The sequence below is a fragment of the Lepisosteus platostomus genome, chromosome 8 (assembly GCF_059453375.1).
Source record: "Lepisosteus platostomus isolate fLepPlt1 chromosome 8, fLepPlt1.hap1, whole genome shotgun sequence".
NCBI lineage: Eukaryota > Metazoa > Chordata > Actinopteri > Semionotiformes > Lepisosteidae > Lepisosteus > Lepisosteus platostomus.
In genome coordinates, this window is record NC_142618.1 from 37,366,911 (window position 1) to 37,387,224 (window position 20,314).

Below are 20,314 nucleotides of genomic sequence, written 5' to 3' on the forward strand. Positions count from 1 at the left end.
GTGAGAGGCAGGGCAGAGCAGGTGTTAGCATTGCTCCCTAGCAGCTATGGAGCCCTGGGTTCAGTACCTGGGATGCTATCTATGCAGCGTTTGCGTTATTCCCGTGTTTGCATGGATTTTCTCCAGTGCTCCGGTTTCCTTACACTATCCAGAGATATACAGCTGGGTTAACTGGATTCTGGGAAAATTGGTCATGGTTGTGGGTGTGTGTGTTTGTGTCTGTGATGGACTGGCATCCTCTCCCTGGTGTATTCCGCCTTGCTCTCAATGCCTCCCAGGATAGGCTCTGGGTCACTATGACCCTGAATTCAATTAGTGGTTATTTAAAAGCCATATGACGTGATGTTAATGGGATTAAAGAGTATATTACTGGGGATGTCAGACTGGATAAAACAAACCTAATTCGGTTGTACCTTCCCCTGTCACAAGGAAACAGGTAAAAACAGGTTGGGCCCCTGCGTTTGGGCAACGACACATTATAATACAATACAACACTGCCTGCAGATCTACTGCAAGGTTGAATATTTCTGGAACAGCAGAACATTATAGGCTCAAGCACAGAGTATTCTACAGGACGTCCAGGTAATTACATATTTTAGGAGTTTAGGTGTTAAACAGAAGGGTGTCAATGTGAAATGACATGGTCAATGTGAAATACTCTAAGGTACATTGAAGACCTGTGTGGGGTACACATTGCCTTCTACACACAAACAGGTGAGATTTAGCACAGTGCATGGGCACCACACTATAAAACACACGTCATCACCACGAGGAACGATGTTCAAGGTCTAAGACATGAAGTGATAAATCAAATGCCCTGAACCAGGCTAACCATGGCAGACTGTGGAAAGGTCTAGAGCTCAGTGACTCAGAGCAACAGCATGCAGGCCCCCTCCACACAGCTACAGCCCCCAGCCAGGTTACTGGGAGAGGCTCGGGGGTCTCGGGGTCACCTTCTTCTTCTCGGGCAGCTCCTTGTACTTCTTCGACAGGATTTTGGTGAGGTCCAGGTTGCTCATCTCGGGGTGAATCTTGGCATATTTGGCCCGTTTCTCCATGAAGAAGCGGAAGTAAGGTGTCAGGGGCTTCTTGGGGAAGTCAGGATGCGTCTGGGGGGAGGAAACAACATTCAGAGAATAGCAAAGCGCTAGCTGGTAGCATGAGGTACAATACAGGAAATGGCAATAGCCGATTCAAATGGTTTGGAGCTCTTAGCTTCAGGAAAACTACAGCAGATTGCCTGATTAAGAGTTTAAAATTGTGGAACAGCTAAAGGCTCAATAAAAATTTCATCAAAGTAATTGAAATGACAAGAAATGATCATTTTACTATGCTGAATGCAAATGCAAAACCTTTTATCTAATTTTAAAACCCCCTGCAACCAATTTCTTTTAAGAGACCATGTTGTTCAAGGTCATTATTCTCATCTTGTGTATCGCGAGACTACTAAATGCCAGGCTAATAAAAGAACTAAATCTGACTAATTTCAAGCCAAAAAGGGTCTACTTCAAATTGCATTTAGTATAGAAAATATTTTCGATATTTGATAGAAACCCAAGACCACCACTTTATATTTGAGTTCTAGTTTTAATTATGTGGCTAGTGTATCAACACAGCAAACTTATATTACTTGTAGAGGCGAATTCCATTGTTTCAGTAATCAAGGGGATGGATCTTCAGCACTGTCCGTAACAGTCTACACAAAGACACAGGCAGCTGTTTGAATGGAGATGCTCAAAAATAAATCCTTCTATGACTAAAAAATAAAACTGCAGAAGTGAAAATTAAATATCCTATGATTTCAAGCCGAAGTTATATGTTTGTGATTATTTATTACTTTTTATAGTCGTGGAGTATATTGCATCCTAAATCACACCCATTTAATTATGCATACAAAAATCAAAGGCTGGAGTGCAGATACTCAGATGCAGTTCCGAGTGTCCACAGCAAGCCTTGGAAGAATTCACCTATATCAGACACGGGCAACTCCAGTCCTTGAGAAATTCATTCTGACAGGTTTCAAATGTAATTTAGAATAAGCAATCAATTGATACTAAATCAGAATCAAAATCATATGATTTATTTATTTTTATTTAGAATCTCCTATTATCTATTATTTTTGTTATACCTAGCTGATCTGTTTTCAAATTAAATAGGAATTACAGTGCCTTCCAAAAGTATCAAGACCCTTCCTATGATGTCTTATTTAAGGAAATTAAAAAATTACATATACACATTTTTAAATGTAATCTTTTACTCTTAACTTCAATGCTCAAACTGAAGACTTCTAAGGGTAAAATAAGTTACAGTAAAAATCAGCACAAAAATAAGGAGAAAATTGAATTATGTCAATTGCATAAGTATTCAGACCCATTAACTGAATATTTGGTAGAAGCATCTTTGGCAGCAATTACAGTCACAGCTCTTTTTGGGTATGTCTTTACCAACATTGTACATCGACATGAGGACATTTTTGCTTGTTCTTCCCCGCAGAGGTGCCCAAGTTCTCTCCTGTTACTTGGAGAGAGTTTATGGACCACAGTCTTCAATTATTTTCATAAACTTTCTAACAGATTCTGTAGGCTTTACATCAAAATTCTGACTGGACCACTCACAGGCATTGACTTTCTTATTCTTAAGCCACTCAAGTGGAGGTTTGGCTTGTGTTTTGGATTAGTGTCCTGCTGAAAGGTTGCTGTTTTTGGTTTCAAGCAGGAGTTTCCTCTAAGATTTTCCAGTACTGTACTTTGCTCCAGGTTCCCAGTTGCTGCTGATGAAAGGCAAACTATGACATAATACTGCCACCATCTTGCTCGAAGGTAGTGGAGGTGTCATCTGAGTGATGAATTATGTTGGGTTTGCACCAGATGTAAAGTTTTGCATTTAGATGAAAAAGGTCCAATTTTGTCTTGTCTATACCTTAATATAAAGGTATACCTACACTGTTATGAAATATAGATCCTTGTCTTCACAGGTGAATCTGTGTTGGAAATACACTACCTGACTGAGGAACCTTCACAGATGGGGTTATTTAGTCTTAAACATGTAAAATACTATAACTGCACACAGACATCACCATGTGTGGCTCACTAAGGTAAATTTTGTGTTCCTAAATTAAATTAGATTTACCACAGCACAGTGTTTGAACACTAACGCAATGATGACTTTTACATTTTTCCTTCCTAGTAAAAGGTCTGTTTACTTCTTTTTGTTTTTTGCTTAGAATGTGTGTATTAGGTGGTATTAATGTTCCTTCATGTGTCATGATTTCAAGCTTTAAAGCCACAAAACAAGAAAAGGCTCTGAATTCTTCTGAAAGATACTGTGTGGGTTTTTCATGTTTCAGGCTGCAGCTACCATCCCTGCAACCACACACAGGGAAAAACAGGGAAGTGGAGGTGGACTGCTCTGACTAACCCACCTTTGAACCTGTATATCGCAGGCAATATAAATTATAAATTAAATATCACAGGCAATATAGCCTCTTATTAGAGGCTCAGCTTGGATGGGGGGGAGAGTCGAGTCATTCACCAACAGCAATATAGCCTGCAGGCACCACACTGGACGGCCACAGCGGTTGCTGAGTCGCTAAGGCCCGAGGGACTCTTGACTGACTAATTTCATCAGCCAGTAAATAACTGTGCACCTCCACCTGAGGAATTCCAGACACAGTCGGTTACTGACGCGACTCTCTGTGCCTCCGCTTGGGGAGTCCCAGTCACTGTTAGTGCTATGAACCTGTGGGCCTTCCCCTGGTGGATTCCCAGTCACCATTAGCTAGTGCCTTGATCCTGTGTGCCTCTGCCTGGGGAGTCCCAGTCACAGTCGGCTAGTGACGTTACCCTATGACCCACTGCTTGGGGAGTCCCAGTCATAGTCAGCTAGTGATGTGACCCTTTGACCTACACTTGCTCAAACCTGAGATCACAGAGTTCACCCTGTGCTAAAACAAGCTCCTTTACTTGATGAGTCACTCGGCAGACCCCATAATTTAACAAATTTGTGATTTATCCAAATACTTGACTCAATTAATCTAAAAACCTTAATGAATTCCAGAGGACTGAAGCTGCCACCATCCCTGATCTAAATTCATTAAAATTGTTCATTTGTAATTCATTTTTAAATTGTCATTAAAATACTCCATGAACAAATAGGGTTTCTTAGTACTTAAGAGTGCTGGCTGCCTTCTGTACCTTGAGCTTCTTGCCTTTGTAAGGATTTTTCACCTTCTCCATGGCCTCGATGATAAGCTCCGTCATGGTCCGGAACTTCCTCACCTGAAGACACATGAAACCGCAACAGGCGCGTTGAAGTAATTAGTCTCCATTGCAAGCCTTTCCCGCAGCCCTCCAAAGAGATCTTTTCAGAATGATTAGTGGAAAACTAAACACCCTGACTAGACCACACACAAAGTGCATGGTGAAGGGAAAGAAAAACTCACATTTAATCAAGCCAAATGTGGGGTACAAATATACTGTATAAAGGAACTAAGTTTAAATTCTCTGTGTATTTTATGCTGCAAGTTTGTTTGGTCCCACTGTGTAAATATCAACTTGCTGCACAAGCTACTGAGCCAGGACCTGTTGCGGTTTTTGATAGGTCAAACTAATCATTCCCAATCTAGTCAAATCCCTGGCACTCTCCTGCTAGACATAGCTTTTCTCATGTGACTCTATTGCTCCAGTCCCTCCATTAGCTCCCTACCACCACATGTATATCCTTAGTTCTCACCTGCTGATGTTTCTGCTGCCTCACTTCTTGTCAGTTGTACCTATTCACTGTAAATTTGGAAAACATACCAACAGGGCATGTACATTCCTGCTCTGTTTCCATATATAAATACTACAGACATACCACATGTACATCATATAATATATAATGCATAATTATGTTACATATATATTATACATATGCTCAATGAATTGGACCATCGACACCTGACTGAGGCAGCTGTACACTTTATTAAATTATTCTGTTTCATTTTGTTCGTTCTGCACTAGTGTTGCTCTTCCAATGCGTACAAAGCCTCATTATCTTTTTAAAATTTATTTTTACCTAATAGTACCTACATGACTGGTCCTTGCACTTATACAGTGCCTTGCGAAAGTATTCGGCCCCCTTGAACTTTTCAACCTTTTGCCACATTTCAGGCTTCAAACATAAAGATATAAATTTTTTATTTTATGTGAAGAATCACCAACAAGTGGGACACAATTGTGAAGTGGAACGAAATCTATTGGATTTTTGAAACTTTTTTAACTAATAAAAAAATGAAAAGTGGGGCGTGCAAAATTATTCGGCCCCCTTGCGTTAATACTTTGTAGAGCCACCTTTTGCTGCGATTACAGCTGCAAGTCGCTTGGGGTATGTCTCTATCAGTTTTGCACATCGAGAGACTGAAATTCTTGCCCATTCTTCCTTGCAAAACAGCTCGAGCTCAGTGAGGTTGGATGGAGAGCGTTTGTGAACAGCAGTTTTCAGCTCTTTCCACAGATTCTCGATTGGATTCAGGTCTGAACTTTGACTTGGCCATTCAAACACCTGGATACGTTTATTTGTGAACCATTCCTTTGTAGATTTTGCTGTATGTTTGGGATCATTGTCTTGTTGGAAGATAAATCTCCGTCCCAGTTTCAGGTCTTTTGCAGACTCCAACAGGTTTTCATCCAGAATGGTCCTGTATTTGGCTGCATCCATCTTCCCCTCAATTTTAACCATCTTCCCTGTCCCTGCTGAAGAAAAGCAGGCCCAAACCATGATGCTGCCACCACCATGTTTGACAGTGGGGATGGTGTGTTGAGGGTGATGAGCTGTGTTGCTTTTACGCCAAACATATTGTTTTGCATTGTGGCCAAAAAGTTCGATTTTGGTTTCATCTGACCAGAGCACCTTCTTCCACATGTTTGGGGTGTCTCCCAGGTGGCTTGTGGCAAACTTTAGACGAGACTTTTTATGGATATCTTTGAGAAATGGCTTTCTTCTTGCCACTCTTCCATAAAGGCCAGATTTGTGCAGTGTAAGACTGATTGTTGTCCTATGGACAGACTCTCCCACCTCAGCTGTAGTTCTCTGCAGTTCATCCAGAGTGATCATGGGCCTCTTGGCTGCATCTCTGATCAGTCTTCTCCTTGTCTGAGCTGAAAGTTTAGAGGGACGGCCAGGTCTTGGTAGATTTGCAGTGGTCTGATACTCCTTCCATTTCAAGATGATCGCTTGCACAGTGCTCCTTGGGATGTTTGAAGCTTGGGAAATCTTTTTGTATCCAAATCCGGCTTTAAACTTCTCCACAACAGTATTACGGACCTGCCTGGTGTGTTCCTTGGTCTTCATGATGCTCTCTGCGCTTTCAACAGAACCTTGAGACTATCACAGAGCAGGTGCATTTATCAGAGACTTGATTACACACAGGTGGATTCTATTTATCACCATCAGTCATTTAGGACAACATTGGATCATTCAGAGATCCTCGCTGAACTTCTGGAGTGAGTTTGCTGCACTGAAAGTAAAGGGGCCGAATAATTTTGCACGCCCCACTTTTCATTTTTTTATTAGTTAAAAAAGTTTCAAAAATCCAATAGATTTCGTTCCACTTCACAATTGTGTCCCACTTGTTGGTGATTCTTCACATAAAATAAAAAATTTATATCTTTATGTTTGAAGCCTGAAATGTGGCAAAAGGTTGAAAAGTTCAAGGGGGCCGAATACTTTCGCAAGGCACTGTAGTTGATGCATATTTGTATATTTTGTACATCACCTAGATAAGGGCGCTTCAAAAGCAAATAACAACATTATTTGATTACCTCTGAAAGAGGGGTGCTTATTGCACATTACCAGAGTTTTCAAGGACTTCAGTGACCTTTCCCTATTGTACTTGTATTTCATAAATATAGCGTATGGGTTTTAAGGCTCTAAGGTGCTGCCAAACATTTACCTTACCATAAGGCACCACATCAAGAAATATTGAGATCTTATGTCACCAGGGACTGCTGGACATTGTGCCAACACAGAAGCAGTTAGGAATACCACTACATGTACTGTACTTCGAGGATTTTCAAGTTTTGTATGCTTTGGGCTCTTGTACAGACTTTTCAGAGAAAGCAGGTATGCCATGTCTTATATTTACACCTCCATACCTGCCTGTGTGGCTTCTCTCAAAATAAATTCATACATATAGTACCTGCTACTCTGTTTCTGCATGCACTTGCAATTTAAAGAGTCCAAGACAGATGGAGCTGCAATGTCTTGCTCGTTTCCCCATGCTGAGTGGGACTGTTCATGTTCATGCCCTTCTCCTGCCTATCAGCCCTCCAGCTGGGCAGCCAGCTTGGCATCTACACCTGCTCTGGACCCGAGCCCTCTGCTCCAGTGAGTGGTGAAGATCATCAGCCCTGAGCAGTCCATCCTGCTACTCACCACCGTGGAGACTTTCAGCCACTTCTGCTTGCACATGTCGCTGCTGTAGGCCCCGAAGCACACCTTGTCCCAGTCAATGTGTGACTCTGTGGTCTTGTACTTCAGGGAGTCGCCCTCGGGCAGCAGGCTGCGGATCCGCTCCAGCAGAGTCAGGCAGTCTTCCTGGCTCCACTCATCCCCGTCTGCCACGCACACATCACACTGTAACTCTGGCAGTAGGACACACAGCATACACTTCGAGTCTGTTCTTTCATCCTTATACTGACCAGATGGCCAGGTGTGAACCCGCACAAAGAGAGGAACCTCCACTACTCCACAGTGTAACACTGCCAGTTCTGTTCACACCACTGTCACCAGCAAAAAAACCAAAATCAAAACACGAGGGATTCCCATGCACTACTACACAAAGCAAGCTGATAGAGGCAATGTACTCAGCTCTACACCAGGCCTGAGGAATCTCTTGTTCCAGAATTAAAATCTTTAACTTTTCATAACAACTAAATATTTCAATAAACAATAAATTAAAAGTTTTGAAGTACCAATCATGAAACTGAATGTATTTAAGAAATTCTTTGTTTATTTTAATCGTTGCATTAATGTGTCCCCAGTTCACTTCAGACACGATGCGGGATTGGCTACACAACCCTGGCAGAGAGACAATAGCTGTGGGGTTTGCAGGCCATGGGCCCTGACAGATGAGAGGCCAGCCTCAGTGAGGCAGAAGAGTGGGGAAAAATGCAGGCAGGCAGGTACCTTGATCTGACTTGAGGCACTCGACTTGAGATGGACTGGAGAGGCTGCTGCTCCCGTTCATGGTGGAGAGATGTGTGGGCACCTCCTCCTTGTGTCACTGCGACTCTCACAGCTCTGAAATACAGAGCACACTGTTGGTCAGCACTACAGGTCAGACACACACACTACACAACCACACAGTGGGTAAAAACAACAGGTCAGACATGCACACACACACACACTACACAACCACAGTGTAGGTAAAAACAACAGGTCAGACACACACACATTAACTAACCACACTGTGGGTCAGCACTAAAGGTCAGACACACACATGACACAACCACACTGTGGGTTAAAACAACAGGTCAGACACACACTACACAACCACACTGTGGGTAAAAACAGCAGGTCAGACACACACACACTACACAACTACACTGTGGTTAAAAACAGCAGGTCAGACACACACACACACTACACCACACTGTGGGTAAAAACAACAAGTCAGACACACACACAGTTGGTTAAAACAACAGGTTAGACAAACACACACTACACAACCACACTGTGGGTAAAAACAACAGATCAGACACAGACTACACAGCAATGCTGTAGGTCACCACCACAGGTCAGACACACACACACACACACACACACACACACACACACACACACACACACCACTGTAGTGCTGTTTTGAACACCTCTTGCACCTGACCACAACTGCAGAAAAAACTAACCTTTAGGCCAGAGCTGCATTTTTTCTTATTTGTTTACATTTTCATTATTTCATTCCAGTTCCTGTAGTCATTTTCTGATCACCACAGAGTTTAGCACTTGGTGCCACATTTCTAATTTGGCCTCAACTTTATACAAAATGGGACGTATTAAAAATGTAGCATGAACAGAATTAAAACTTCTCTAACTCAACCGAGCATCCATATTATCTACAGAATCTAACTATGGAATACCAGACTTATGCAAAGGCTTGTCTTACACAGCATAGAGTTCATTTAACACGCATGATCTTATTATTTTGGCAGGTGTTAAAGTCAAAATATTTGTTTCTCATTGGACGTGTCACATGAAGTACAGTGACTTAACTCACTGTACTCACTTTTTTCCTTTTTAATACAAAATAGAAATTAACGCCATTTTCAGTGGAAAGAGTACAACATTCACACAGAACCTCTGTGACATGCAAAAGCAAGATATTAACGGCCTTACATTAAGCCAGCCGTTCTTAACCTGGGGTGCACACACCCCCTGTACACACACCCCTTTCTGGGGTGTGAGACATGCCAGACTTTTTGAGAAGGCAAGTCATCAAAAACACAAATTCCAAATCCACAGATTGAAAACACAAATTAAGCACAGGCATGTTAGTGCAACTACTTTGTTTCATCAAACCAAGGTATTTTAACTTAAAAAAGTGTAATTGTTCATGTATTCTTAATTTTAATAATAATAATTGCTTACTCTTATATAGCGCTTTTCTGGACACTCCACTCAAAGCGCTTTACAGGTAATGGGGACTCCCCTCCACCACCACCAATGTGCAGCATCCACCTGTATGATGCAATGGCAGCCATAGTGCGCCAGAGCGCTCACCACACATCAGCTATCAGTGGGGAGGAGGGCAGAGTAATGAAGCCAATTCATTGAGGAGGGATTATTAGGAGGTAAGGACCAATGGGAAATTTGGCCAGGACACCGGGGTTACACCCCTACTCTTTTCGAGAAACGCCCTGGGATTTTTAATGACCACAGAGAGTCAGGACCTTGGTTTTACGTCTCATCCGAAGGACAGCGCCTGTTTACAGTATAGTGTCCCCATCACTATACTGGACCATTAGGACCCACATGGACCACAGGGTGAGCGCCCCCTGCTGGCCCCACTAACACCTCCTCCAGCAGCAACCTTAGTTTTTCCCAGGAGGTCTCCTATCCAGGTACTGACCAGGCTCACACCTGCTTATCTTCAGCAGGCTGCCAGTTGTGCTGCAGAGTGATATGGCCATTATTATTATTATTTTTAATAATAATAATAATAATAATTTTACTGTGAAAAAAAATGTAATTCTGTCTCTTTCATGCTATAGTTATGATACACCTTGGGATTAAAGAACTGACACAGTTATTTTTTTTATAAGGGGTGCAGGCTGCGGTAAGAGTTAAGAAATGCTTCATTAAACTATGTAAAACGACACCGTTAACAAGGAGTTGTATACCACACGACCGGCCCCGCCTCCGGCCATACAGGTAACAACTCCCCACTGTCTCTTGCTTTTCAAGCGCTCCGCATTCAGTCCGTAGAGCGAGGAAGGAACAGATCGAGTGTGATTAGCGATATTCATAACGGATCTAGTTTTTATTTGCTCCTTAAAGCCTGGAAACCGGATAGCTGCTAATGCATTCAGGATTCAGCCTGCTGGAAGCCGGCCTAAATTGACCAGCCAAGCGAAGCGAATCCAAGCCAACCCAGCGGGAGTGGCTCTCTGCCGGGCTTCGGTGAAGAGGGTAGGCAGAGGGCAAAGCCTCCTTTTTTCCATGATTGTTAATACATTTATTGTTTTCGGTTAGATAATGTTAATGTTAGCACTTGAAACAAAGGTTGTCTGTTTTCTGTTGTTTTGAGGTTGGAAACCGAAGCTGTCGGCACACTGACGCCTCGGTCTCTCTTCGCGTTCACCGGCCGGGCCTGCGCTCTTTGGTTCGGGGTTTTGAAGGCACAGCTAGGGGAGTTATTGGTCGTACAAGCAAGAACTACCTTCACTGTTGAAAAATTCAGTCACAGTGATGTTAAGATTCAGCTGATGGTTGAAATAACAGATTAGCAACAAATCGGTTTATTTTGCTTTAAAATATTCTGTCCAAGCGCGTTTTTTAATGTTTTCCCCCTGAAAGATGACTTTTATCGAGGCGACTGATTGCCCCCACAGGATTCCACGAGATGGATTATAAATCTGTGGAAAGAGGCCTGAGAGAAGAGCGAGGAGGGGTCAAGCTATGTCGGAGTCCCTTATCCTTGCGAGCTCAATCAATATGTGGAGGTCACCTATATTTGCACTGACAAACCAGTCAGTCGATGCAGAAGCTGGGAAAATAAATACCCGTGCCTCACGGCATACACAACGGGGCCGCAACTTTGTGTGAGACCTTTTCAAAGCGTTTATGACCAAAAATTATAGTTACATTATTATAATTACCCTTTTAATCTCTGCAGGATCGTTTTGGGAATTCTTAAACGTATTCTATCGTTATTACCTATCCAAAATAGGTTGCAAAACTGGTATTCTGTACATAGGAACTTCCCTTCCTTTTGATTAGATACTCCATTTAGCAGTACCGTTTAAATAGCAGCAAGTTTAAATAAATCTAGCGGATTTAAAGCTAAAGGTAACCTTTACACACCTCTAGCAAAAGAAAATCACACTTGTATAGTTTTCAGATTATGTTACTTTAAACCTAGCACCAATGGCCTACTCCACATATTCAAAGTAAAACCTATAATTTGAATTAAATGAATAATTATGAAAGAAAAAAAGGAAAAGTCAAGACTGCATAAATATCCAGACGTTTTGCTGTGGCAAACCTAAATTAATTTAGGTGCACAAAATTATCTTAATGAGTTATATAATAAGATGAATGGCCTCAGTGCAATTAAAGTGGTGATCATGATTTCAGATTAGGAACACCTGTCTCTGTGAGGTTCCTTGGTCAGTGAATTTCAAGCATAGACTCAACCATGAAGACTAAAAGAGCTTTCATAGAGTCAGGGACCAAGACGTTGAACAGCACAGATCAGGAGAAGGGTACAAAAATATGCTCCGTCTCTGAATATCCTAGTGAGTACAGTCTACTCAGTCCTTGGGTGCGTCATACCACCCAGACACTGCCTTGATCAGGCCAACCTTCCAAACTGAACAGTGAGGCAAGGGGGGCTGGTGAGGGATGTTACCACCAGGCCAGCGATATCTCTGAAAGAGCTTCAGAGTTTGATGACTAACGTGCATCAGTCAGCATTATCCCAGTCGCTCTATAAAACTGGCATGTATGGCAGAGTGGAAAACCCATCTCATATCCCACATGGAGTCTGCAACATAGTTCCTGAGTTATCCTGTACAAATGTGGCAAAAGGAGTTATGGTCACATGAGACCAAATTGGATAACTTTGGATTAATTTGGGACAGACCCGACACAGCACATCTCTTGGTGAACGCCATTAGTACAGTCAAGCATGGTGGTGGCAGGATCATGCTGTGGTCATGGAAATCTTGCAAGGATTGAAGTAAAATGGACAAAGAGAGGCAAATACTAGAGGAAAAAACTGTTCTGGTCCTCTAAAGGCTTAGAACTGGGAAAAATATTCCCCATTCATAAGGACAATGACTCAAAGCACGAGGCGAGAGCTATACTGGAGTGGATTATGAAGAAGAGTGGATTATTCATTTCCAGAAACACTGAACACTGCTCTCTAGAAGTGATCTCCAAGCAACTTGAGAGAGCCTGAGCAAATCTACCAAGACAAATGGGGAAAATAACAAGCCAGGAAATTCTTGCAGCTATAATTGTTGCTAAAGCTGCTTTGCAAGGCACTGTATTTTGGTCCCGTTTCATTTTAACAATGAAACTGTGTTTTCTGCTTACTGTAATGATTGTGCCATGTGATTGTTAGAAATGGAGAAAATGAATAAGAAATTAATCGATATCTAGTTAATGTACCTGTGAAACATCTATAAGCAAGTATATTTCTGCACCTTGATTATTCTTGGAGTAGGCTAGTAGTAGCCTGGCAGCTGCACAAGGTAAAACAAAATAAGAGAACTGGTCTGCCTAGTGTCGGTGTTTCTTTTACACTCGCCAAACGACCTATTTTCGTCGCCGCAGGAAGCGTGTAGCTGCTTCGGTTCTCCGCTCTGGGAGTTGCTGAGGGGGGCCGTCTGGTCACACAGACGCCACTCGTACGGGCCGCGGATTCGCTGCTGTCTGCAGCGCCAGCGCGGCACGGCCGCGTCCAGCCTCTTGGCTCCCGCGCGTCAGCTCGCAGCTCCCTGCTCTCCCGAGCGTGCTCGCTCGCTGGCACGACACCCACTGAGCGAGCCTTCAGACGCAGAGAAGCTCGCGCGTGCCTGTGCCAGTGCCATCACTGGGTTCACATAAATCGGGTTCAATTTAAACAGCAACAATAAAATGCTTGAAAGGGTGACTTTTAAAACATGTACGGATTTTTTTCTACGGATCAGTTTTGCGTACAAAAGAGACCACACCAAAATCATGAAAGGCAAAAACAAATTTGATTTCGACAGGATTTTATTTGGCAGTTATTACAATTATATGAAACTAATCAAAATGGAAATTATATCGAAGCGTTCCTTGTGTTGTGCTCCCAGGCTACTGACTTAAGTGTGCCGAGGGCATGTGTGCATTGGATGTGCAAGGTACTGAAAACGTGAGCTCACTAGCTGTCCCGCCTGGAGCTGCGAGTTTTATCTCCGGGGAGGTCCGGAGCACAGATTCATAACAAAAAGATTATAAACTTATCGGAACATTTTCAAAGGTAAAACGAAAAGTAATTTGTGCCTCTCTTGTGTTTCTTATAATGCAATCCATATTTTGAGCATTTTAGGTTATCAGTACTGTTTAAGACGACATACATGAATAAAGTTATAGTAACTCGCTTTCAAGCACGTAGTCGCATTCAGCTCGAACTTCAGCTTTAACATTCCTACCAACCTTATTTTATGTCGCATTATGCTATTTATTTAACGCATTTTAAATGAGAACCTCCAGAAACGTAACCCTGTAATGTATTATCGGCTTCTCAGACTCGGGCTACTGAGCAGGAACCTAGGGTGCCTGGAGTTAACTGCGGTCTCCCTGCAGCGACGGCGGCACGGACAGCGCACACCCCCGTCTTCGCTTGCCAGCAGCTGTGCCTCTCTCAGCTAGCCTCCCCCGAGCGGTGGCGCAGCTGCGCACCCGAGCGAGGCGCCGCTTTCCCGGTTACAGCGTCACCCTCCTCCCGTTCGCAAGGTCAACTTGGAAAAACAGCTGCTTAGCCTCCCCCTCCCCCGCTGAAACAATCGGAAAACCTTTCAAAAAACAATAAATAAAAGGTATAGGCCTAACGTAAATATTACACCAAATATTGAAGTATAACACACTTTGCTATATTGAAGAATAAAATCGAATGGGAAAACGAACGTGACAGCGAACTTGTGACGGGTACCAGCCGAAAGTTACAGCCTCAAAGCACAGCAGGTTTGTCTGTAAAGCCGCGTTAAAGCTGGAGCCTTTTAGCCCGTTTGCGCTAGGACACCGACTCGGTGTCTGCCTGCTGCCCCCGCAATGGCGTGTAGATTCCGGCAGGAGTCAGCACGCAGCTTCCGCTGGAATGGAAGCCTGGTTGAGGGCAGAAAAAAGGGGCGTTTTTCTCCCATTTTTTAGACGCTAAAATAAGCATTTCTTTACTATTAACTGGTCGTTTTCAAGCTCCGTGCAAAAATAAAACGCGTTTTTACATGTGTATATCCTTTACATGGCAGAAGTATTTTTCTTCTAAAATAATTTAAATCTCGATTAGCATAACATGCATAAAACTATAATTTCAAAACTAATTTTAGATTACGTTTGCTTAAAATGAAGGCATTTTTTAATTAAGACGATCCGTATGGTTTTGAGGAAAGGAAGACGAGAGCGGGCGCCGCTGCCTGCCTTCGCCCCAAATCTCTCACTGCAGCGCCGCCATGAATGCTACAAAGACTCGGGGAGAAAACCACAGAAAATGGTTGAAAACGTCGTCAAAAAACGACAGTTCGCTTACCTTTCGTGGCAGATTGGAATGGGCGAATCCTCTGATTTAAAATAATGTCGTGTTAGTGTATTTTCGGCTTTTTTCAGTTCTTTTTCTCAACAGTAAACCCCGGGGAGTCAGGACGAAACAGATCCGACAAAAGGAGCGTCTGGTCCGGTATGAAACTCCGCCCAGCGCCGCAGGGGGAGGAACTCCGACGGAAAACATGCGAGAAAAAAACTGAGACAAAGGCGGAGGCTGGAGGCGAAAAATGTGGAGGATTTCTCTCTTAACTAATATTATTTTTTAAAAGACGGTAATAAAAAACAGCTATAAAATCACCGAAATGGGCATTTAGTGCTCACTCATCATCGCGGGCTAAATTGTTTAAATATTTTGAAGGAGACACGATTTATTATTTAGATTGTAAAGTATAACAGTTGTTGCGTTTAATTTTGCTTAAAACCTGCTTTTTTCTGTTTTTTCTTCTTGGATTTGCACGAATGAGATACCTGTCAGCGGTGCCTCGCTCTGGGAGCCTGTATCGGTACCCGGGCATCGAGCGCCCTCATAGTCAAAACCTACAGCGCCTTCCCGGTCAGCCTCCGCAACTCGTCCGCGTCCCATAACTGCTGATCGACCCGCTGTCAGACATCCATTAAGCCGTAGAAAAAAACACGAGGTGCACAATGTCTGCAGAAAGACTGCCAACGAGACGTTATTTTCTTGGGTAATAATACATTGTACACAGTTTGTTTTTGCAGAGCGCAAACGTATAGCTAAACGTGTTTTTCAGACCAGAACAAGTCTGTACAAATGATTTAATTTTTTCAGTTATAAATATTTGCAGTGCTGTAGGTCACAGTGCCATGACGAGAAAAATGTAGCGCAAAACGCAGTCATCATCACCCCCAGTCTTCGCGTTTCACACGCGAATATTTTGTTTTTGGCGCTGCTGAACACGTTGCAGCGCTGTCTAGTTTGTGCAACTTCCAGGGCGAGACGCATGCCTGGATACGGGAGCGCCGGAGTGATACGCAGGTCTTATCGCGTTGCTATGGAGTTTTCTTTAGGGAAAATTGACCAATGGGATGAGGATGGGAAGAGACGGGATTGTTTTCACCCCTCCTACCTGCTGCAAGTGTAACGTGCGTGATTTAGGAGACCGAGCTGGAAAGGTTCTCAAGTAAAATGAAAGACCAGAAAGGGATTATGCTGTGCATAGGATTTGAAAAAAGTGAATAGACACTCTTGTATGAAAAACACTTATTTTTTTTCTTGGGAGCCCTAGGGGACATCTCAACATCTGAGTTAATAGCAATGAGCTTTCACATTGCTAGGAAGATTGTTTTGTTGGCCTTCCAGCTCTTAGCTGTATGGGTAGTTTTTTTTACCTGGGCACATGGACACACTGCTGAGGGCTTTATCAAAAAGTACGCTGTAGGATTCATTTCCAGTGATTGGCCTGTTCAGAGTTCTGTCATGACTTTCTTTGGCCTGGAGCATGAGGTGGTTACATGTACACTGGCTTTGCATGTAAATGAAGCTGTTGACTTAAGAGTGATGCTTCATGCTTGCCTCTTGGGCTACACATTCCCCAAGCTGCCACTGTCCTTCCCCCGCTGGAGTGTTTTATCTTGCCAGGCCGGTGTTTCTGCAAAAGCATTTCTGCAACAGGACTTTTCTCTGCCAGTCCTGTGCATTGTAACTGTGTGCATATCTGGTGTTTCCTGCTTTCTCTGAGTTTATCTGATACACTAAAGCAGAACAAGACGTATTGTCCAAGACGACTTGTCAGAGCTGAAGGGAAATGTCACAGGGACCACAGCATTTCACAAATTAAAAGTGCATCTGAATAAGCAGGGGTGACGTCTATAGTGGAGAGTAGAAAGAAAATATTTCAGCTGTGGATCTTTCTTCATGTATGAGAGGCTGAGGGAGGGACCAGGAATATGAATAGGAGCGTTACTTTTCAGCAATGGACGTAACCTCTCTACTCATTGCTTTGAAACCTCTTTAAGTGCATGACTCTTTAGTACTGAAGAAGGATGCAGTGCTATTGCAGACTGTTTGCTTCTTAAAGTACAAACCATAGCACAGTTTCAAACACCCTTCATAGGTTGTCCCCAGCATAACAAGACTTGGAAAAACTACAACTGAAACAGGGCATGGGTGAAAACAAAGGAATCGCAAAGAAATTAGAAAAAATGATAACTAATGTGCTTCCAGTTTCCACAGTCCAAAGACACATTGGTAGGTTAATTGGTGTCTGGTAAAACTGGCGCTGGTGTGCTCTGATTGGACTGGCATTCCAATCAGGGTGTATCCTGCATTGTGCCTGTTTGCTTGCTGGGATAGGCTCTGACTCCCCCACAGCCCTGTATCATACAAAGCTGTTAGAAAATGAATAGATGGATAAACAATGCAATACACAAATTGGGATTTTCCTGCACTCAGATATTGTAAAAATAATACAGAGAGTCTGGATGTTTAAATCTGGACATTTTTATTTTTTACAGAACCAAACTTCAGTCAACACAGTGCAGCACACAAAAAGTTTCTGCAGTGAGGTATGTTTTCGGATAAAATGATACAGTTCACAACCTCAACAGTTTTCCTTGAAGTCTTGTCTTTCCCTTTTTTCCAGTCCCATCAGATTTTTTTTTTTAAATTCTCTTGGAAGCTGAATTGCTCTTCTACAGGAAAACTGTTGGGTCTTGATAACTTATAATTATTATGATAAACAATGCCTGTGTACAACAGGAAAGCCTTCTTACAAGGTAGGGTGAGTAAAGTGTTGTGTAATAGGCCTATACAATTTATTTACAATGTTGAGCTTAAGATGATTTTGACACAGGATAAGGTTATCAATTTTACTATCCTCTCCTCTAAAATATATTGTGATTGAGGGTCAATGGTTATTTTTTACCCTGACTGATTTACTGTTCTTTCAGAATAAACAGTGAAACAGGAACCAGGAGGCGCAAGTGGAACTACCTGGAAGTGCATGTAAAACTTAGAAGAGGAGACGCGTCTTTATCCAAAGGCATGTGGGAGTGTGGAACAAGCTACACAGCCATGTTGTTGAAACTGATGTCCTGGCTTCTTTCAGGAAAAGGCTGGATGAGATTCTTGGGTCAAATAACTACTAATTACCAAATAGGCTACATGGGCTGAAAGGCATCATTTTGTTTGCAGCCTTTCATATTTTTTTCTTATTTACAGTTCCATTTTGTACATTATAATACAATATAACCGCAAATAATGAATTACAATCTTACAAATTAATTTAGAATATCTGAGATGTTTTATAAATTGCAAATGATAAGATAGTACAATGTGATATTTATACGAATTATATGACAAGGTTGCAAAGTTGTCAGTTTACCGATATAAATTGTTCACACTAACGTTTAAATTGATTTAAAATTATTAGTGTCATTCTGCCACCTGGAGGAAATGTTGTAAATTACAAGATTATTTTTGTACTGTGAATAAATTCGTCCATTGATACAAGGAAAGTGGACATTTCCTTCTTTGCAACTCCATTTCTATACAGTACTGTTAAAATATAACAAAAGCATGAAAGATGACCAACACAGTTTGATAAAGAATATGGTCTGTGATGCATATAGTGAATAGGCATATTAGTATGCAGATGCATGCACCCTCAATACATTTCACGTTGATATGTTGCTGTCGGAGTAACATGCTTTAAGATGTTGTGCTCCATGATCAAAATGTTGTGCTTTAGAATAGTGTACAATTTTGGTAATCACTTTACAAAAATGAGTTGCTTTGAAATATGTCCTGAGAAAATTGGGTGCATACATTTCTTTTCTTTCAAGATTTAGCCTGGCAGGTAGGCATCAAGGTTGTGGCCTACAATGAAAAAGACTGAAATACACCTAATTCATTCAAGGAAGCCAATTCAAATGTTCAACGGCAAGCCAGTGGACCTCTTCAGAATCAAAGGTGAAACATTAACCAGAGGACAAGTGGAATCTAGTGAGGTTCATTTTAAGCCAGTTAACATGAGGCACTCCTTTACGCAAAGGGTTGTAAGAGCATGGACCAAGCTTCCCAGCCATGATGTTAAAACAGGCTTTAAAAAACTGTTGAATGAGATCTTGGGATCCAATTAGCTGCTATTAACCAAACAAGTATAGTAGGTTATCTTGTAAAAGAATGTGTCTGCATCCATTTCTGTCAAACTGCATCGAGAGTGTGAATGTTCTGAACTGCCAAATAAGAGAGGTCAATCAGTCCATTTCAAGTGTTCTTTTTGTTAAGGTATTGAGAGCTTCAGGTGTCTTAACACAGTCTCTCTGCGTAGTGCTGTTAATGCTTTTGTAATGTATTTTGTACATAGTGTGTGTCTATTTGTCTCTCTCTGCTCAGCAATGGGCTGGTGTCCTGTCCTGGGTGTATCCACACCTTCCACCCATTTCATTTCAGGATATTCTCCGGTCCCTCTGCGACCCTGAATTGGATGAAGCGTATTAATGTATTTATACATTAATGGAGTCTAGGTGTGGAACTCACAGAATTCCACTGACAGAGGACGAAGTCTGTAGGGTTAGGACAAAGGTGTCATGGTCATCAGTGAAAGCTGAAGACCACATTTATTTCTTTTGAGCAGTCAGGAAAATTAACCACACAAGCAGAATTACATAGTATTTTTTTTATTTTTTAACCATATTGAAATGTGAAATGCACAGAAAATGTTAAATCAAATGTTTTAAGGAGCTGAGAACTACAAAAAAGGTCTAAGAAAATTTGTTCAAAGAATTAAAATCAGAATTAAAATCAGCAGACACAGGTTTGCTCTAGAACCAGAGTTAAAAACCACCCTAGTTTCAAGGCAGTGGTCTCCAACCCTGGTCCTGGAGAACCCCAAGCCTTCAGCTTATACATATTTATTAAATAAAGTGGCTAAACATCATGCTCAGCTATCAACAACTAAGTAGTAGAGAGTTCAGCTGGAGCGACTATTAGACATTTAAAAAGGTACATCAAGCCCAGGATTATTGTGATTTTGCACTGTTGCAGTGTATTGTCTCTGCAGTGGCTGACATCTGATGGCAATGAAGGCCCTGCCAGAGCTCTGGCCTTCTGTTGCTGTGCTACAGAGGGTCAGAGAGGAAGGCGTTGAAGCTTTGTACAGTACATGGCCAGTTATCTGAGTCAGATAACCTAAAGCACAAAGTCAGCAACGTCTCAAGAGCAGATATATGGCACACATTTCATATTTATTCCCAACGTAACAGAAGGGAACGAGAACCAAACTGCCACCAGGGGTGAAGAGATGACATTTTTATACCTCTGCAGTGAAGATGCATCTGCTGTCGCTAGTTCAGGCATGTCACA

General features: G+C 42.2%; 1 protein-coding gene and 1 long non-coding RNA gene across 6 annotated transcripts in view; one reads left to right on the top strand and one right to left on the bottom strand.

The window, feature by feature from the left end:
• ubtfl (upstream binding transcription factor, like) overlaps positions 1-15,925 on the bottom strand; it is a 30,107-nt gene extending 14,182 nt beyond the window's left edge. For 2 of the 5 annotated variants that reach the window (XM_088643308.1, XM_088643305.1), the window contains exons 1-5: positions 14,975-15,925; positions 8,167-8,280; positions 7,414-7,622; positions 4,194-4,277; positions 954-1,109 (exon numbers count right to left, since the gene is read on the bottom strand). In XM_088643308.1, coding sequence (XP_088499434.1) covers positions 954-1,109; positions 4,194-4,277; positions 7,414-7,622; positions 8,167-8,227 — 510 coding nt within the window. In that variant the 5' untranslated portion in view covers positions 8,228-8,280; positions 14,975-15,925. Of the gene's footprint in view, positions 1-953; positions 1,110-1,630; positions 1,701-4,193; positions 4,278-7,413; positions 7,623-8,166; positions 8,281-14,974 lie in introns of those variants that run through there. The other 3 variants (XM_088643306.1, XM_088643307.1, XM_088643309.1) reach the window with 3 other exon arrangements.
• LOC148657268 (uncharacterized) lies at positions 10,399-18,465 on the top strand. Its single transcript, XR_015940916.1, has 2 exons — positions 10,399-10,668; positions 17,899-18,465. It is a non-coding gene; the product is annotated as an uncharacterized LOC148657268 (long non-coding RNA).
• The last annotated feature ends 1,849 nt before the right edge of the window (positions 18,466-20,314 follow it).